The sequence below is a fragment of the Chiloscyllium plagiosum genome, chromosome 6 (assembly GCF_004010195.1).
Source record: "Chiloscyllium plagiosum isolate BGI_BamShark_2017 chromosome 6, ASM401019v2, whole genome shotgun sequence".
Taxonomy (NCBI): domain Eukaryota; kingdom Metazoa; phylum Chordata; class Chondrichthyes; order Orectolobiformes; family Hemiscylliidae; genus Chiloscyllium; species Chiloscyllium plagiosum.
The window spans coordinates 1,528,128-1,545,766 of NC_057715.1; the positions used below are offsets into that span (position 1 = coordinate 1,528,128).

The window sequence follows — 17,639 nt, forward strand, 5'->3', positions numbered from 1 at the left end:
GAGATGGTCCAGGTAAATTTAAGGTCAGGGTAGAATGTGTTGGTGAAATTGATGAATTGCTCAACCTCCTCGCGGGAGCACGAGGTGGCGCCAATGCAGTCATCAATGTAGCGGAGGAAGAGGTGGGGAGTGGTGCCGGTGTAATTACAGAAGATGGACTGTTCTACGTAGCCAACAAAGAGACAGGCATAGCTGGGGCCCATACGGGTGCCCATGGCCACCCCTTTGGTCTGGAGGAAGTGGGAGGATTCGAAGGAGAAATTGTTAAGGGTGAGGACCAGTTTGGCCAAACAAATGAGAGTGTCGGTGGAAGGGTACTGTTGGGCACGTCGGTAGAGGATGAAACAGAGGACTTGGAGGCCCTGATCATGGCGGATGGAGGTGTACAGGGGCTGGAATTCCATGGTTAGTTCTGTTGGCTGGATGGCTAGCATCCCATTTAGTAAAATGCAACAGTTCTTTTTCTTTTAAAAAAAAGAGGTTGAATTTCAAACTAGTGGCATATGAGTATTGATCTATTTTTGTGAAGTGGTTTAAAATTTAACTAGATCAGTGTTCCCAGAACAGTGACTTCAGACCAGTTTGTATCAGACAGCAGGTAAGTGCAAGGCCTCCTGGAGTGTTCACTGAAGCTTGTTTGTACTGAGGGTGTTTACAACAGGAGACACAAAACATTAAGCTTTTAGATGTAGCAGAATCTAGGATGAACAAGTTTTGTTTTAATTTGGTTCAAAGGTTTTTGAGTTCAGTTCAAAGAAGGTCTGACTGGTGTCAGAATTAGGTATAGTCTCTCCGCCGCTCCTAGGAAAGGAAATTGTTCACAGCAGGTACGGGAATAAGTTATTTCAGTGAAAGAATGTGGGTTGCCAAAATTCCAGACCACAGTATTTGGTTAGAATGGCTCAGATGATTTAAAAAAATGAGACATTCTAAGTTCTCAGTTGGTTGAACACTCCAGGAAAAAGACTTCATGGCTCACAGTTCAGGCACTGAGAAGTAGTTAAATTATATACAGCCTGGACATGGAAGAAATATATCAATGGATTTTGATTAACTATAAAGATTTTGTTTTGCCGGGTATGTTGAAATATATTATGTTTAGACAGCTTGGTTCAGTTTTCCTTTTTGCGCAATACATGTTAGTTTGATTGTTATAATCAGCCCTTCAGCCTTGTTAGCCTATGTTTCAGCGAAAGACTGCCACGTTAAAAAAAACAAAATATGATCTATCATCTGACTTCCTTAGTTGTGATATCAGATGGTATAATAACTGCATAAAAATGACAATCTTTTAGAAATGCACCATGATTACCTTAAAGTACGCCATTATTACCTTAAGCGTCCTTCCTGAAAGGCCAATAATTTTCTCATCTTTTGGCTCCACTACTGTGGATGTGTTCACATCCCCACTCCCTGTGGTATCTATGATGTCAATAATTTTGGGTTTTCCATCACTCGTGATCTGCAAATAAATTATTTTTAGTTAGATACCATCAGTTGTGGTACTGTAGCATAACAATAATTACTCTCAGCAAACAGTCACGTAATAGTCTGCAGTAACTATTCTGAGCCATAATGTGATTTTTTGTAAGTACTGAACATGTGAAGCACTTTGAAAAGACTTGCAGCTGTTTTTACTGGGTTTTAAATCATACTGAAAGAATCTGCTAAAATATCAAACTGAAATTCGAGTGTGTTTTCATCAACGGTGAGTGAATGGCATGTGACATTTTGGGAGGAAATCTAATTTTCTTCCACATTCTCAACTTATGCCATTTTCCTCTGACCTTTATCTGGGACAGAAATGCCTGGTTTGCAAATCACACACAGCCACCAGGTTGGGGTCAGGTTCCCCATTTTAAATGTGGAATGAGAATCAGGTTTCCACATATTCACTTTTTATCTGATGGTGCGATAGTTTGGAAACAGATTACAAGCACATCAGGTCATTGAGTTTGTAAAGAAAATGGCAAATCTGCTCAGGAGTTGGGAACATTCTGTGTCGAAGTCTAGCAAGCACAAATGTTTTGACATTTGCAAATGTCAGTACTGTATCAGGTCCTCTTTGGTAATGTAGAATTTCTTAAAGTAGGAATTCATAATGGGGAGTTACTCTATGAAGGCTAGCATTGTTTAACTGTTCACGTTACAGTAAATTTTCCAATGCAGAAAGTACCATTCATCATGTATTAAACAATACAAAAAAAGTCTTCTCTCTCTGTGCAGTTTTCATACCCTGATTTCATTACGCTGGCAAATTTGGCTAGTTAAGATAAGCTGCTAAAGTCTGTACCTGCTTTCCCATGCACTGCTTGACAGGCAATGTACTGTGAAATGAAATCAATACCTGTTGTCAGTGGAGCGCGATGCTTTTGTTATGACAGTTGTTCTATTATAAACACTTGACTTGATTTCACAAGCTTCAGCTCAGGTAGTCTTGCTATTCCAAAACCAACTCAACACCTTCAAGCCTTTCGTGTAACAATATATAATTTGTATATAATATGATGCAGCATCTAGTTTACAAATCTACGTGGCACTTCAAAATTACCAACTTTTTTATCGTTCGCAATGTTTGGTCAGCATCAATGAATTGAAGGGTTTTTAAAAACCATTAAAGGTTTAGTGGTTTTCCAATGATTTCAAAATAATTCCCATTATTTCAATACCTGAGAAATGTACATTCTGTATACTGGGTAGGTGACTATGGAGGAGAGATACAGAGGCAGCACGCAGATGTCATGGGCAGGCATGGGGAACCTATAGTCACATGGGGAATCTGAGGTGCATGTGGCTGGGTTGGATGGGGAATAGAAATGGCATGGGAAAGGTTAGGTTGTATTTGAGGATAGATGTGACATGTGAGGTGACAGTTGAGGTTAAAGGGTCTTTAAATGAGATTGAGAGATGGTCTGCTGTGTGAAGACCCAAGGCCTCCTAGCTGGCCCATCTCCACAATGGTGCCCCATTGCACTTGAAAAATGCACTGTGAACCTGACTCCCCCTTGTGAGAAACCATAAAAATGCCCGTAAACACACGTGCAAATGAGCAGGAGTAGGCTAACCTACTGCCCCAACATTCAATAAAATCATGGCTGATCGGATTGTAGCCTCAATTCCATATCCCGACTTACCACAAGAAACACTAATTCCCTTCTTAGTCAGGAATTTAACTACCTATATTTTATTCAATGAAGCCAGATCTATCATTGTCCAGAATCATAATGCTGAAAGAAAACAAATTCTTCCTCATAAACAAAAACAGAAATTGCTGCAAATGCTCAGCAGGTCTGAGAGCATCTGTGAAGAAAACATAGAACATAACAACACCCTTCGATGTTGCACCGACTGAAGCCCATCTAACCTCCACTATTCCATTTCCATCCATAGGCTTATCCAACGACCACTTAAATGCCCTTAAAGTTGGTGAGTCTATTACTGCTGCAGGCAGGGCGTTCCACGCCCCTACTACTCTCAGAGTAAAGAAATTACCCCTGATATCTGTCCTATATCTATCACCCCTCAATTTAAAGCTATGTTCACTTGTGCTAGCCATCACCATCTGAGGAAGAAGGCTCTCACTGTCCATCCTATTTAACCGTCTGATGATCTTATATGTCTCAATTAAGTAACCTCTCAACCTTCTTTCTAACGAAAACAGCCTCAAGTCCCTCATCCTTTCCTCATAAGACCTTCCCTCCATACCAGGCAACATCCCAGTAAATCTCCTCTGAATCTTTTCTAAATCTTCCACATCCTTCCTATAATGCAGTGACCAGAACTGTACACATACAATACTGTGGCCGCATCAGAGTTTTGTAAGGCTGCAGCATGACCTCATGGCTCCGAAACGCAATTCCTCAACCAATAAAAGCTAATACACTGTGTGCCTTCTTAACAACCCCATCAACATGGGTGGCAAATTTCAGGGATCTATGTATATGGACACCAAGACCTCTCTGCTCTACTACACTACCAAGAATCTTACCATTAGCCCAGAACTCTTCGTTCCTGTTATTCCTTCCAAAGTGAATCACTCACACTTTTCCGCATTAAACTCCATTTGCCACCTCTCAGCCCAGCTCTGCAGCTTATCTATGTCCCTCTGTAACCTGCAACATCCTTCGTCACTATCGACAACTCCACCGACCTTAGTGTCATCCACAAATTTACTAACTCACCCTTCTACCCCCTCATCCAAGTCATTTATAAAAATGACAAACAACAGTGGATACAAAACAGATCTAGTAAATGAATTCCAGGATGAACATTTCCCATCAACCGCCACCTTGTTATCTTTCAGTTAGTCAATTTCTGGTCCAAACTGCTAAATCACCCTCAATCCCATGCCTCCGTATTTTATGTAAGAGCCTACCGTGGGGAACCTTATCAAACACCTTACTGAAATCCATATACACATCAACCGTGTTACCCTTGTCCACCTGTTTGGTCAACTTCACATTGCTGACACAATAAGGTTTATGAGGCACGACCAACCCTTCACAAAACCGTGTTGACTATACTTAATCAAATTATTCCTTTCTAGATGATTATAAACCCTATCTCTTATAACCTTTTCCAACACTTTACCCACAACCGAAGTAAGGCTCACTGGTCTATAATTACCAGTGTCTCTACTCCCCTTCTTGAACAAGGGAACAACATTTGCTATCTTCCAGTCTACCGGCACTATTCCCGGAGACAATGATGACAAAGATCGAAGCCAAAGGCTCTGCAATCTCCTCCCTGGCTTCCCAGGGAATCTGCGGATAAATGCCATCCAGCCCAGCAGACTCATCTATTTTCACACTTTCCAGAATTGCTAAGATTTGGAGATGCCGGTGACACGTCTTCCTTGAGAACTTCAATCCTTTCTAGTCTAGTAGCCTGTATCTCAGTATTTTCCTCAACAACATGGTCTTTTTTCCAGTGTGAACACTGATGAAAAATATTCATTTAGTACTTCTCCAACTCCTCTGACTCCACGCACAACTTCTCACTACTATCCTTGATTGGCCCTAATCTTTCTCTTATTATTCTTTTATTCCTCATATACCTATAGAAAGCCTTAGAGTTTTTCTTGATCCTATCCATCAATGACTTCTCATGTTCCCTTCTGGCTCTTCTTAGCTCTCTCTTTAGGTCTTCCCTGGCTAACTTGTAACTCTCAAACGCCATAACTAATCCTTCAAATCTCGTCCAAACATAAGCCTTCATTTTCCTCTTGACAAGAGCTTCAATGTGTTTAGTAAACCATGGCTCCCTCGCCCAACAACCTCCTCCCTGTCTGACAGGTACATACTTATTATTCTATGTTCAAGTTGACTTTGAGCTATAGGAGAGGCTGAACAGACTGGGGCTGTTTTCCCTAGAGCGTCAGAGGTGTGATCTTATAGAGGTTTACAAAATCATGAGGGGCATGGATAGGATAAATAGACAATTTTTTTTTCCTGGGATGGGGAAGTCCAGAACTAGAGGGCATAGATTGAGAGTGAGAGGGGAAAGATATAAAAGAGACCTAAGGGGCAACTTTTTCATACAGAGGGTGGTACGTGTACGGAATGAGCTGCCAGAGGATGTGGTGGAGGCTGGTACAATTGCAACACTTAAAAGGCATTTGGTTGGTTATATGAATAGGAAGGGTTTGGAGGGATATGGGCTGGGTGCTGGCTGGTGGGACTAGATTGGGTTGGGATATCTGGTCGGCATGGACGGAAGGGTCTGTTTCCATGCTGTACATCTCTATGACTCTATGACTGTCAAACCTCTCATTTGTCACATACAGATTAAGTTATATCTCTATTTGATTGTTGAAATTATATACTTATTAAAGGAGACAAGAAAGCCAGATGAGGACATTAGAGAGAAAGAAATAGATGGTTATGATGACAGATGAGTAAAGGAGGAGAATCGTGTGGAAGATAAAAATTAGCATGGATTAGTTGTCTCAATGGCTAGTTTCTGTGCCATTGATCCTATGTAATTGTACATAACCTGTGATTTGCAAAGGTTTAACGAAACTCCTTACATTTGAACACCAAGCCTCTACTTAAAAAGCCCAGGTAGGTATGCCAAATTTAGTTGGAGGCATTCCTGTAGGATTGGTCTTGTGATTTCTAGGAATCATTTACAACAGCTGGGTGCCACGTAGTTGAGTATTTTTGCCTTTGGCTTTGCATTATTTGTTATTGGAAACAAGTTGCAAGAATCAGGAGCCAATTGTGAGAGGGAGCAAGCGGTTAGAACAAGGGCACGGGAAGAAGGGGTAAGCAGAAGTGGAGAAGTGATTTGCAGTGGGAAACGAGAGGGGGGAAATCTTTCATAACATAATTACAGCTAACGTATGGATAACAAACAATGTAGCAATGCTCAGATAACCTTCATAATTAGCAGTAACACAACAACTTACTAATAGTTATTGATTTAATACTCAATGACTCGCATTTATATTGTAACTTTCATGCAAAACATCCCAAGCTATTCACGTCAAAACAGAATACTGAGTCTTATAAGGAGACACTAGGGTAGATGATTTGTAGAAGACCAGTCGAAAAAGTACGTTTTAAGGATTTTCTTAAAATGAGTAAACAGATACATGGAGATTCGAAGGGGAAATCACAGCGGAAGTTGCCTTCTTTTTAAATATTTATCTTATTGTCTTTGAATTTATGCTTTCTCCTCTATGTCCCAGCCACAGTTAGAACATAATAACCCTCAATTCAAGAACCTGTTTTCCATTGTTTCTGTATCCTCGTTCGCTACCTGGATACCAGTGAAAGAAACTTTCATTATTGAACCATATTAAATTCTTAGGTGTCACTTACCACTTTACCAGCAGCCTCCTTTCTCACAGTTCTTTTTCACACTATTGCAGCTCAAACTCTTCTCTGAATGACCCCTCCCCATCCCCACTGTCCAGGCTCATTACCCCCTTAATCTTCCATTCCAGTCTCCCCCTCACTCCATTCCCCAAATCATTCTCACCTTAAGTTCACAGAACTTCTCACCTCCCAAATTCTGGAGACAACCAGGATTTGAAGTTTCCCACTATTAAATTTCCCACTTGAAGTCAGATGATGCTCTGATGGTGATCAATATCAAAATCTCCATTTACAGTGGGAAACTGAAATTACTGATCTCCCAGTGAGAGTGTCTGCCACTAAATTACTATTATTCTGACAGCTTCAGATGATCAAGCTAAAGGGCATAATTTACCTCCTTTTCCTACAACAGAAATTATGAAACTTCCACACTCAAGAACATATCACAGATTTGCATAACAAGCATCACTAAAAACAACAGGTTTTATGTGCTCAGTATCTCTATACGATGGAAACTTCAAAACATTATGCTCCAATTTTATTTCTTCCAATGCTTTGCTTGCTCAAATAATATATTTTTCTTTGGAATTTTTCAAACCGTACTTGACTGTAGTACTTTGAAACTGGCATCTGGCCTTGTTTGCGTGCCCAATTGAGCTTTGTAATGTGTCCATCTCAGTTTTGGAAGTTGTTGTATCTTTCTGTGAAGTTTGAATATGACTAGTGGCAATGTGCTAACTTTTCCCAAATAACTGCAGAGGCATTAGAATGATCAGAAGAGAGTCCTCTGAAGAGTCATGTTGGACTCAAAAAATTAAAACTAATTAAAAACCAAAAGAACTGTGAATGCTGTAAATCAGAAACAAAAACAGAAATTGCTGGAAAAACTCAGCATGTCTGGCGGCATCTGTGAAGAGAAACATCAGTTCTGAGGATGGGTCACTGGACCTGAAACATTAACTCTGAGTTCTCTCTACAGATGCTGCCAGACCTGCTGAGTTTCTCCAGTATTCCCTATGCTACTGAATTCTCCATGCTATTGTATACTCTTCTACAATACCATCCTCAACATTTCTAAATTTGTTAAACTCTGACCACAACCATAAGCAGTCAACAAATCACCTTTCTGATAAACTTAATCCACCATAAGTTAACAATCTGTCCAATTTATCCGTGCTCAAATCATCCGGCTCTAATTCTGCAAAAGAAAAAAACTTTCCTTCTTTTCTTGCATCTGTATTGCAATGAAATGTTAAGGCCACACTTTGCTTCCACTTTGGCAAAGTAGTAATCAAGGTCCACACTGTAGCTTCATTCTTCTATTTGTCATTCGGCTCGTTTTCAGAAAAGAGGAGCAGGTAATGAAATCCTAAGTTCATTTTAACCCAATCACCTCTTGTTACCAATATTGCAAACCGTAGTGAAACACACAGGTCTCTGAAGGTAACAGGCAGCAGATATGATGGTCAAGGCCAGGATATCAAAGCAGGAATGTTATAGTCAAACTGCATTAACTGCTAGTAATATCAGTTCTGTGTATATTGGGCAGCAACCAGGGAACAGGCAATAAGTAACTGGCAAAAGCATTAGACGGGAACTGAAGTCTATCTTTTCCAACCAAAAGAGTTCAGAACTCAAGGCCTGAATGCATGTAGAGAAAGAAACCTTTACCACATTTAAAAAACACCTAGATATTTATTGAGACCACACTTGGAATAGTGTGTGCAGTTCTAGTCTCCTTTCCCAATGAAGGATGTTCTGGCTACGAAGGCAGTGCAACAAATATTTACTAAACCAATTCCTGAGATGGCTGATGCATGAAGAGATTGAATTGGTTTGGACTATACCCACTGGCTTTTAGAAGTATGAGGGGAAGCTCACAGAAACCTGTCAGGACTAGACAGGGTAAATGCAGGGAGGATATTCCTGATGACCAGGTATCTAAACCAGGGGTCACAGTTTAAGAAATACGGAGTAAGTTTCGTAGGACTGAATGAGGAGAAATTTCCAAATCACCAGAGTGGTGAGCCTGTGGAATTCTTTACCTGAGAAAGCAGCTGAGATCAAAACAGTGAATATTTTTAAGAAGAAGTTGGATAAGATTGTTAGAGGTAAAAGGATCAAAGGGTATGGAGAGAAAATGGGAGCAGGGGTCTGAGTTGATGATCAGCCATGATCCTATTGAATAGCAGAGCAGGCTCAAAGGGCCGACCTGCCTTATTTCTGCTCCTGTTTTTCATCTTTCTAAAGTGCCTTAACCCTTAGGACCCCAGGCAGAAGCTGGAAAGTTTGATTCGACCGTATGACTCGTTCAACCAGCATGAACGTAATGGCTGAGCGGGATCCTTCTGTGCCACAAATCAATCCACATTTCTGATCGGTCATCATGATTGGTATCAGTTACATAACATCGGCTTGAATAACCAAACATAATTGAGTATGAGGCATTATTTCCAGTTGAGTGTTCATATACACACTTAAAAATAGATTTTGGCCTTCTCATTGCAATTAAAAATATAATAACATATGTGAAATGAAAAACATATATTAAACATCTAAAATGACCTCACAAAAGACTTACTGCAATACTCTATCAAAACTTAAACTAATTTTAAAATGGTTACTCAACTGGTTTTACACTTTAAATAATTATTTGTAATCATCTTATACAAGCAGGGATATTAGCACGGCACCACAAAACCCTTGTTTCACACCTTTAGCTTTTTTTAAAATCAACCCATGCAGACCACGTTGTGACACACCTCCACGGCAGGCAGGCCCTGAATCCGGACCTTCTGCCCAGAGGCTGGGATACAACCACTGTCACACTTTGTAATAAAATATTTTGAGTCAACCTATTCAGATATGTTCTGAGACACTTCTGAGGCAGGAGGGATTTGAAGCAAAACTTTATGGCCCAGGAGTACACACCTTACATTTTAGAAGATCCTCATTAGCACTAAATCCTAAATTAGGCTATCCCTAACTTGTAAGACAGGTACCAATTTCCACCTCGGCAAGATGCAGGAAAGCTTGTCTCATTCTGTTATGGGAGGTAGGAATCTGTGCGACTGGGGAAAGCACAGTTTACCTTGAGTCACATTGAAAGGCACATGGTCTGTTTTACATTTAAAAACTGTACATGAACATACTATTTTCATACCTTGCTAAGAAATGAAACAGTGACTGAAAAATAATTATATTGCAAACTGACACTCCAAATCAACCATTAAACTGGGCTTGTTCGTTGTCAACACACCATCAGTCCCAAAGGAAAATCCTGGAGACCTTATAGTGTGCAACTTTGATTGGAAATTCACCACAGTACATGGGTCATAAATAAAAACAGAAATTGCTGAAGAAACTCAGCAGGGCTACCAGCACCTGTGCATTCTCTCCACAGATACTAGCCATGATGGGGAGGTGCTGGTGTTGGACTATGGTGGATAAAGTTAAAAAAGCACACAACACCAGGTTACAGGTTTATTTGGAAGTACTAGCTTTCAGACTGCTGCTCCTCATCAGGTAACTAGTGGGGCAGGATCAAAAGACACTGAATTTATAACAAAAGATCAGTGCCGTGCAATTAAAATGATATATTGAACAGCAATCTAGGTTTGTTCAATATATCGTTTTAAATGCATTACAATGTGACCTTCTGTTATAAATGCTGTGTTTTATGATCCTGTCCTAACAGTTACATGATGAGGGAACGACGCTCTGAAAGCTAGTATTTCCAAATAAATCTATTGGAGCATAACCTGTGTGATTTTTAACACTGTCCACAGATACTGACAGAGTTCATCCAGAAAAATTCAGTTTGTTTCAGATTTCCAGCATGGATGGTTCTTTGCTTTCTTTTGGATGTGCAGCCATAAGACATGGGTCAGCCCCAGTAATGAGCAGCACTTGGTGAAGCAATGTCAGATGCCTCTGCAACCACCTTTCATTCAATGCCAACAAATTCAAATTTGCACTTGGTCTTAAATGGCAACCGTAAACACACTCTACCCCAGTCAGTCACCCTGTGCCATGCTCACTCAACAATGTCAGAGTGAGTGAGTAATAACGCAGGGATTATTAATCCAGTTAAAAACTGTAAATCAGAAACAAAAATAGAAATTGCGGGTGTACTGAGCTTTTCCAGCAATTCCTATTTTTGTTAATAATCCTGTGAAGTTAGTGGTGGGAGAGAAAATGTCAAATCAGTCTGGGAGGGGGAATAAAAAACAACCCACATCCAACCCCGACCCCGCCAACACTTCACAAACAAATACAACATGGTATTCCCCAGCAGTTTACCGTCATGCCCACCCGGGGCGGCTACGCGAGGCCGAGGCTCCGCGGGGCCTACAGCGGTTTTACCTGCAGTCCGTGCGCGCCCGGGTCCACCCCGGTGTCCAGGACGGCGATCAGAACCCCCCGGCCGTCATACTCCGGGTAACGGCACAGGAAAGACGCGGCGCCCGTCTCCTTCTTGGGCAGGAGGCCCTGGTAAGGGAAAGAGTCGTCCGGGTGGAGAGCCATGTCAGCCCCAGCCCCAGCCCCTGGCCCCTGTCCCGCCGCCAGCCTCCTCCTCCTCCTCCTCCTCCTCCCCGCCGGCGGCCGCCTGGAGCCGCGGCTCCCTCTGACCGAGCGCGAGCGAGAGAGAGAGAGAGAGAGCTCGTGCCCCGTGCCCCAGCGCCGGCTCGTGCTGGGCTCCCTCACCCACACCCTCACCCACGGCCACAGCCACACCCTCCCTCACCCTCACCCTCACCCTCACCCACAGGATCAGCCTGATGGCAAGGTCACCCAGCCCAGGGCATGCACAACTCTCCAATTATCCCCCAGCAACACTGACTCGCCTCAAATAGAAACCTGCAATCATCTCATTGCAACAAAAGCATCATTGCCAAACATAAAACAGGAGGGGTGGGGTCGATGTCTGGCACTGAGATTGTTTGGGGGGGGGACAAAAAATATAGCTCAGCTGCTCTTCCTCAGAACTGCAAATGATTGGCATTATTTGGAAGCCCTCATTCCTGATGAAGGGCTCCTGCCCGAAAAGTCGATTTTCCTGCTCCTCGGATGCTGCCTGACCTGCTGTGCTTTTCCAGCACCACTCTAATCTAGACTCTCGTTTCCAGCATCTGCACTCCAATTATCTCGAAGTAGGCGAAAGTGAGGACTAGAGATGTTGTGTCTTTCATCTGCACACACACACATGGGTGCTGGGGAAAAAATAAGCAGTACCGCAGTTGGGCAGTAGTGTAGGGGGAAACAAAATCAGGCCGGTCAGGGGCTCTGCACAGAGAGCTGGCTCTGAGGGAGCTGGATCGGTGTCAAGGACTCTCCATGTATAAATACAGGATGATAGGATAACAGTCTTCATGGATAAAGTTAAAAATCACACAACACCAGGTTGTAGTCCAGCAGGTTTAATTGGAAGCACACTAGCTTTCGGAGCGACGCTCCTTCATCAGGTGATAGTGGAGGGCTCAAGCCTAACAGAATTTATAGCAAAAATTTACATTGTGATGTAACTGAAATTATACATTGAAAAATTGATTGTCTGTTAAGCCTTTCATCTGTTAGAATACAGTGATAGTTTCACTTCTTTTATGTGTAAATCACAAAACCTTTTTTTTAAAAAAGTTGCATTCTCGGGTTAGCTGTTAACAGTGGTGATAGCTAGACAATATGTTGAAGGTGTTGGCCCCCTGTGCTCTCTATGCAATGATGTTTAGATTGATTCTAATTTAAAAAGTGAGATAACGGAGTTTTACATAAATTCATGCAGTTTTTGAGCTCAGAGTTCTACATGAATGCATGGTGTTGTGTGATTTTTAACCTTGTACACCCCAGTCCAACACTGGCATCTCCAAATCAAGACTTCATGGAATTATTTCAAATACGATCATCATCTCAGTCTCAGTTCCACTTGCCTGCCCACTCTCCATAACCCTTCAACACATTACTCATAAAAAAGAAAAAAAAAGGACTGCAGATGCTGGAGACGAGAGTTAAGATTAGAGTGGTGCTGGAAAAGCACAGCAGGTCAGGCAGTATCCCAGGAGCAGGAGAATCGACATTTCGGGCAGGAGCCCTTCATCAGGAATTATCTGGAAGTGTTTGGCACAAGTGGCTGGTAATTCCATTTGTTCTGAATAAGGGTCACTGGAGTCATAGAAACATACAGTACAGAGTTTAAAATCTCACAACACCAGGTTACAGTCCAATAGGTTTATTTGGAAGGAAAGCTATCAGAGCGCTGCTCCTTCATCAGGTAGCTAGTGGGGCAGGATGATCTTTCACTATAAATTCTGTGTCCTGCTCCACCAGCTACCTGACAAAGCAGCAGCACTCTAAAAGCTTGTACTTGCAAATAAACCTGTTAGACTATAAACTGGTGTTGTTTGATTTTTAACTTTGTCCACACAAGTCCAACACCGAAACCGCCACATGCAACAAGGAAACAGACTCTTCAGTCCAACCAGTCCATGTTGAACATAATCCCAAACTAAACTAGTCCCACCTGCCTGCTCCTGGCTCAGGACCCTTTAAACCTTTACTATTTCTGATTAGATTCCCTACAGTATGGAAACAGGCCCTTCGGCCCAACAAGTCCACACCAATCCTCCAAAGAGTAACCCACCCCAACCCTATATTTAGCCCTGCCTAATGCACCTAACACTACGAACAATTTAGCATGGCTAATTCACCTGATGTGCACATCTTTTGGATTGTGGGGGAAACCGAAGTATCCAGAGGAAACCCATGCAGACACGGGAAGAATGTGCAAACTCCACACAGACAGCTGCCCGAGCCTGGAATCGAACCCTGGTCCCTGGTGCTCTGAGGCAGCAGTGCTAACCACTGAGCCACCATGTCATCCCAAAGTCTTTCAAATATTGTAATTGTACCCACATCCATTTCCTCAGGAAGTTCATTTCACATCCTCTGTGTAAAAGATTTGCCCCTCATGTTTTTTTTAATCTTTCTCCTCCCACATTAGTCTTAAAACCCCCATCTTAGGGAAAATACAACTACCATTAACGCTGTCTATACTCATTACTTTATAAACTTTTGTAAGGTCGCCTTTCAACTTCCTATGCTCCAGTGAGAAAAAGTCCCAGCCTATCCAGCCTTTCTTTGTAACTCAAATCTTCCATAATGTTGACTCTGCTTTCTCTCTCCACAGATGCTGCCAGACTTGCTAAGTTTCTCCAGCAATGACCTTTTGAAGATTGAGTCCACCATTATTTAGGTTTACACATCAACTGTCAATTTAAAAGCCAAAAGAACTGCAGATGCTGTAAATCAGAAACAAAAACAGAAACTGCTGGAAAAGCTCAGCAGGCCTGGCAGCATCTGTGGAAAGAAAGCAAAGTCAATCATTTTGGAGACCAGTGACCCTTCTTCAGAAGTGATTTTCACTAGGGAAATGTGGTATGAAGACTGACAGGGTGTAAAGGAGTAAATCATAGATGGAAACTGAAATGACTGCAGACGCTGTGTATCAGAAACGAAAATAAAAATTTCTGGAAAAACTCTGCAGGTCTGGTAGCATCTGTAGAGTGAAATCAGAGTTAATGTTTCTGGTTGAGTGACCCTTCCTCAGAACTGTAAATATTTGGTGTTACCTGGCAATACTTGGCATAGAGAGGTTGGTAATTCTATTTGTTCTGAGGAAGGGTCACAGGACTTAAAATGTTAACCTTGCTTTCTCTCTCCACAGATGCTCCTGATCTGCTAAGTTTCTCCAGTAGTGACCTATTGAAGATTGAATACACTGATAGTCGGGTTTATAAATCAACTGTCAATTTATATTAAGTTTTTTTGGAGAAAGTAGTCACACATGATTTTTCTGTTTTTGATGGCAATTCCTTGTCTGGAAATGCCCATGTCTGCAGGTCCCAATGAGAATTTTGCTGCAGATGTGTGGGATCAATAGTTTCACTGTTATTTTGTTATGTTATTCTAAAGAGAAATAGGAATTATATTAGGAGAAAGTGAGGACTGCAGATTCTGGAGATCAGAGTCGAAAAGTGTGGTGCTGGAAAAACACAGCTGATCAGGCAGCATCTGTGGAGCAGGAGAATCGTACTTTCTCGAAGATAACATCTCCATCAGAATTGGTAAAATGAGTATAGGAAGATACTCTTCGAAACTGGTGAATTCACATTGGTCCCATGTGGTTGGAGGGTCCCAAGTGGAAGATGAGGCATTCTTCCTCCAGGAGTCGGGTGGCGGAGAAGGCCCAGGACTTGCATAATCTTGGTGGAGTGGAAGGGGGAGTTAAAGTGTTCGGCCAAGGGACAGTGAGATTTTAAGTGCGGGTGTCCAGAGATGTTCTCTGAAACATTCTGCAAGTAGGTGTCCTGTCTCTCCAGTATAGAGGAGACTACATCGAAAGCATTGTTTCAGAGAACATCTCTGGTACACATGCACTAAAAATCCCCATCACCTCGTGGCCGAACACTTTAACTCCTCCTCCCACTCTGCCAAGGACATGCAAGTCCTGTGCCTCCTCCACCACCAAACTGTAGCCCAACCAACGCCTGGAGGAAAAATGCCTCATCTTCCACCTTGGGACCCTCCAACCACACAGGATCGATGTGGATTTCGCCAGTTTCCTCATTTCCCCTCCCCCACATTATCCCAGATCCAATCCTCCAACTTGACACCTCCTTCTTGAACTGTCCTACCTGTCTATCTTCCTTCCCGCCTATCCACTGCACCCTCCTCTCCGACCTATCACCTTCACCCCCACCTTCATCTACTTATTGCATTCCCAGCTACCTTTCCTCCAGGCCCTCCCCCCGTTTATCTCTCATGGGCCACCCCTTCATTCCTGAAGAGCTCATGCTCGAATCATGGACTCTCCTGCTCTTTGAATTCTGCCTGAACTGGCTGTGCCTTTCCAGCACCACACTTTTCGACTTAGAAATCATATTGTCATGCACATTAAAGAATGCCACATCATTCCCAATGGCAACTATCAGGCAAGACAACCATTATACATGACACACATCCAACCACAATGACAGATAACATACTCTAAAGATTATTTTTGACATACATCATTGTACATATTTTTACTATTTTTCAAAGGGCAAGTTGATGTGTTGTGCTATTGCACAGATCTCAGAAAGACACTGTACCTTCAAAGTGATATCACAACCTATGATACAGTCTGTGTACCAAAGAAACAATGTGTTGTTCTGCAGCAAATAGTGAGATGTGGGAATGAAAACTCCAGTATTTGTGTGAAATAGATGGAGTCATGGAGGCCACTGAAATAACACACAAAAAAAAGAAACTCATGAAAATCCAAGCAATTTCTTATAAAAACATGAGTGACTACTTTCTCCAAATATAAACAAATACAAATAGGCAGTTGATTTATTGACCTGACAACAGTGTGTTCAATCTTCAATTGGTCACTGGCAATAACAAAACTACAGGTGCAATTTTAGTGGCAGTTACATGGAGAACCACTGGATGCTATTCTAAGATAATCAGACCTGACCAACAGTGGGGCACCCATTGAATTTAGTCACCAGTGGGGTAGAGATCGTATTCCCCAAGACCAGGAGGTCTGAATTATTAGCAGCATCACCAGAAGTGGTTTATGGTTTTCTGTGTGTTAGCATTTAATATTGACACAAAGAGAGGGAATTGTAATAAGTCAAATCCTTGAAAGTTCATTAACAACTAACTAATTTGATATCTTAGACTTACATATGCAGTCTTGATTATACAGATATTATTTATATATATTATACTATATACATAATTGGCTGATGATCAAATGAACACAGAGAAAAGAAAGAAATAAAAAGTAAGAGAAGTTGTGATGTCACTTTGAAGGTACAGTGTCTTTCTAAGATCTGTGCAATAGTACAACATGTCAACTTTCCCTTTGAGATTTGGGGAACTTGTACTGATAAATATACATGATGATGCATGTGAAAATAATCTTTGGTATATGTTAGCTGTCATTATGGATGGATGTGTATCATGTGTTATGAACGTCTGGTTGTTGTCTGGTCTGATAATTCCAATATCAAAGTCGTCATTATGTTTGATGGATGATTAGTCAAGTACAACTTGAATGCATTATTTGTTTTGGCCTTAAAGTTTACTGTTATTTGCAACAATGTTGTATGATCAACATCATACACCACTTCATAGTATCTCTCCACGGGCCCAAATAGTTATAGGAAGATTTCAAGATCTGTGCTTTATCATACAATCATGCAACACAGAAACAGACCCTTTGGTCCAACTAATCCATGCTGACCATGTTCCCAAACTAAACTAGTCCCACATGCCTGCATTTGGTCCGTATCACTCCAAACTTTTCTTATTCATGAAGTTATCCAAATATATTTTAAAAGTTGTAACTGTACCTGCATCCACCACTTTCTCTGTCAGTTCATTCCACAGACAAACCACTCTCTGTGTAAAAATGTTGCCCCTCATATCCTTTTTAAGCCTTTCTCCTCTCACCTTAAAAATGTGGCCCCTACTTTTGAACTCGCCAACCCTAGGAAAAAGACACCTGCCATAGACATCTTATCTATACCCCTCTTTATTTTATATATTTCAACATGGTCATCCCTCAATCTCCTACACTCCAGTGGAATAAGTTCCAGCCAATCCAGCCTGTTTTTATATCACAAAACTTCCATTCCTGGCAACATCTTGGTAAATCTTTTCTGAACCCACTCCAATTTAATGATGTCCTTTGTACAGCAGAGCATCCAGAACTGTTCACAATACCCCAGAGGAGGCCTCAACCTTAGTACAACCTCAACAAAACATCTGATT

The 17,639-nt window shown here is 41.7% G+C and overlaps 1 protein-coding gene across 2 annotated transcripts in view; it reads right to left on the bottom strand.

The window, feature by feature from the left end:
• tpp2 (tripeptidyl peptidase 2) overlaps positions 1 to 11,358 on the bottom strand; it is a 106,842-nt gene extending 95,484 nt beyond the window's left edge. For both annotated transcript variants that reach the window (XM_043691155.1, XM_043691154.1), the window contains exons 1-2: positions 11,187 to 11,358; positions 1,334 to 1,462 (exon numbers count right to left, since the gene is read on the bottom strand). In XM_043691155.1, the coding sequence (XP_043547090.1) occupies positions 1,334 to 1,462; positions 11,187 to 11,348 (291 nt within the window). In that variant the 5' untranslated portion in view covers positions 11,349 to 11,358. The remainder of the gene's footprint in view (positions 1 to 1,333; positions 1,463 to 11,186) is intronic.
• Positions 11,359 to 17,639: the final 6,281 nt, after the last annotated feature.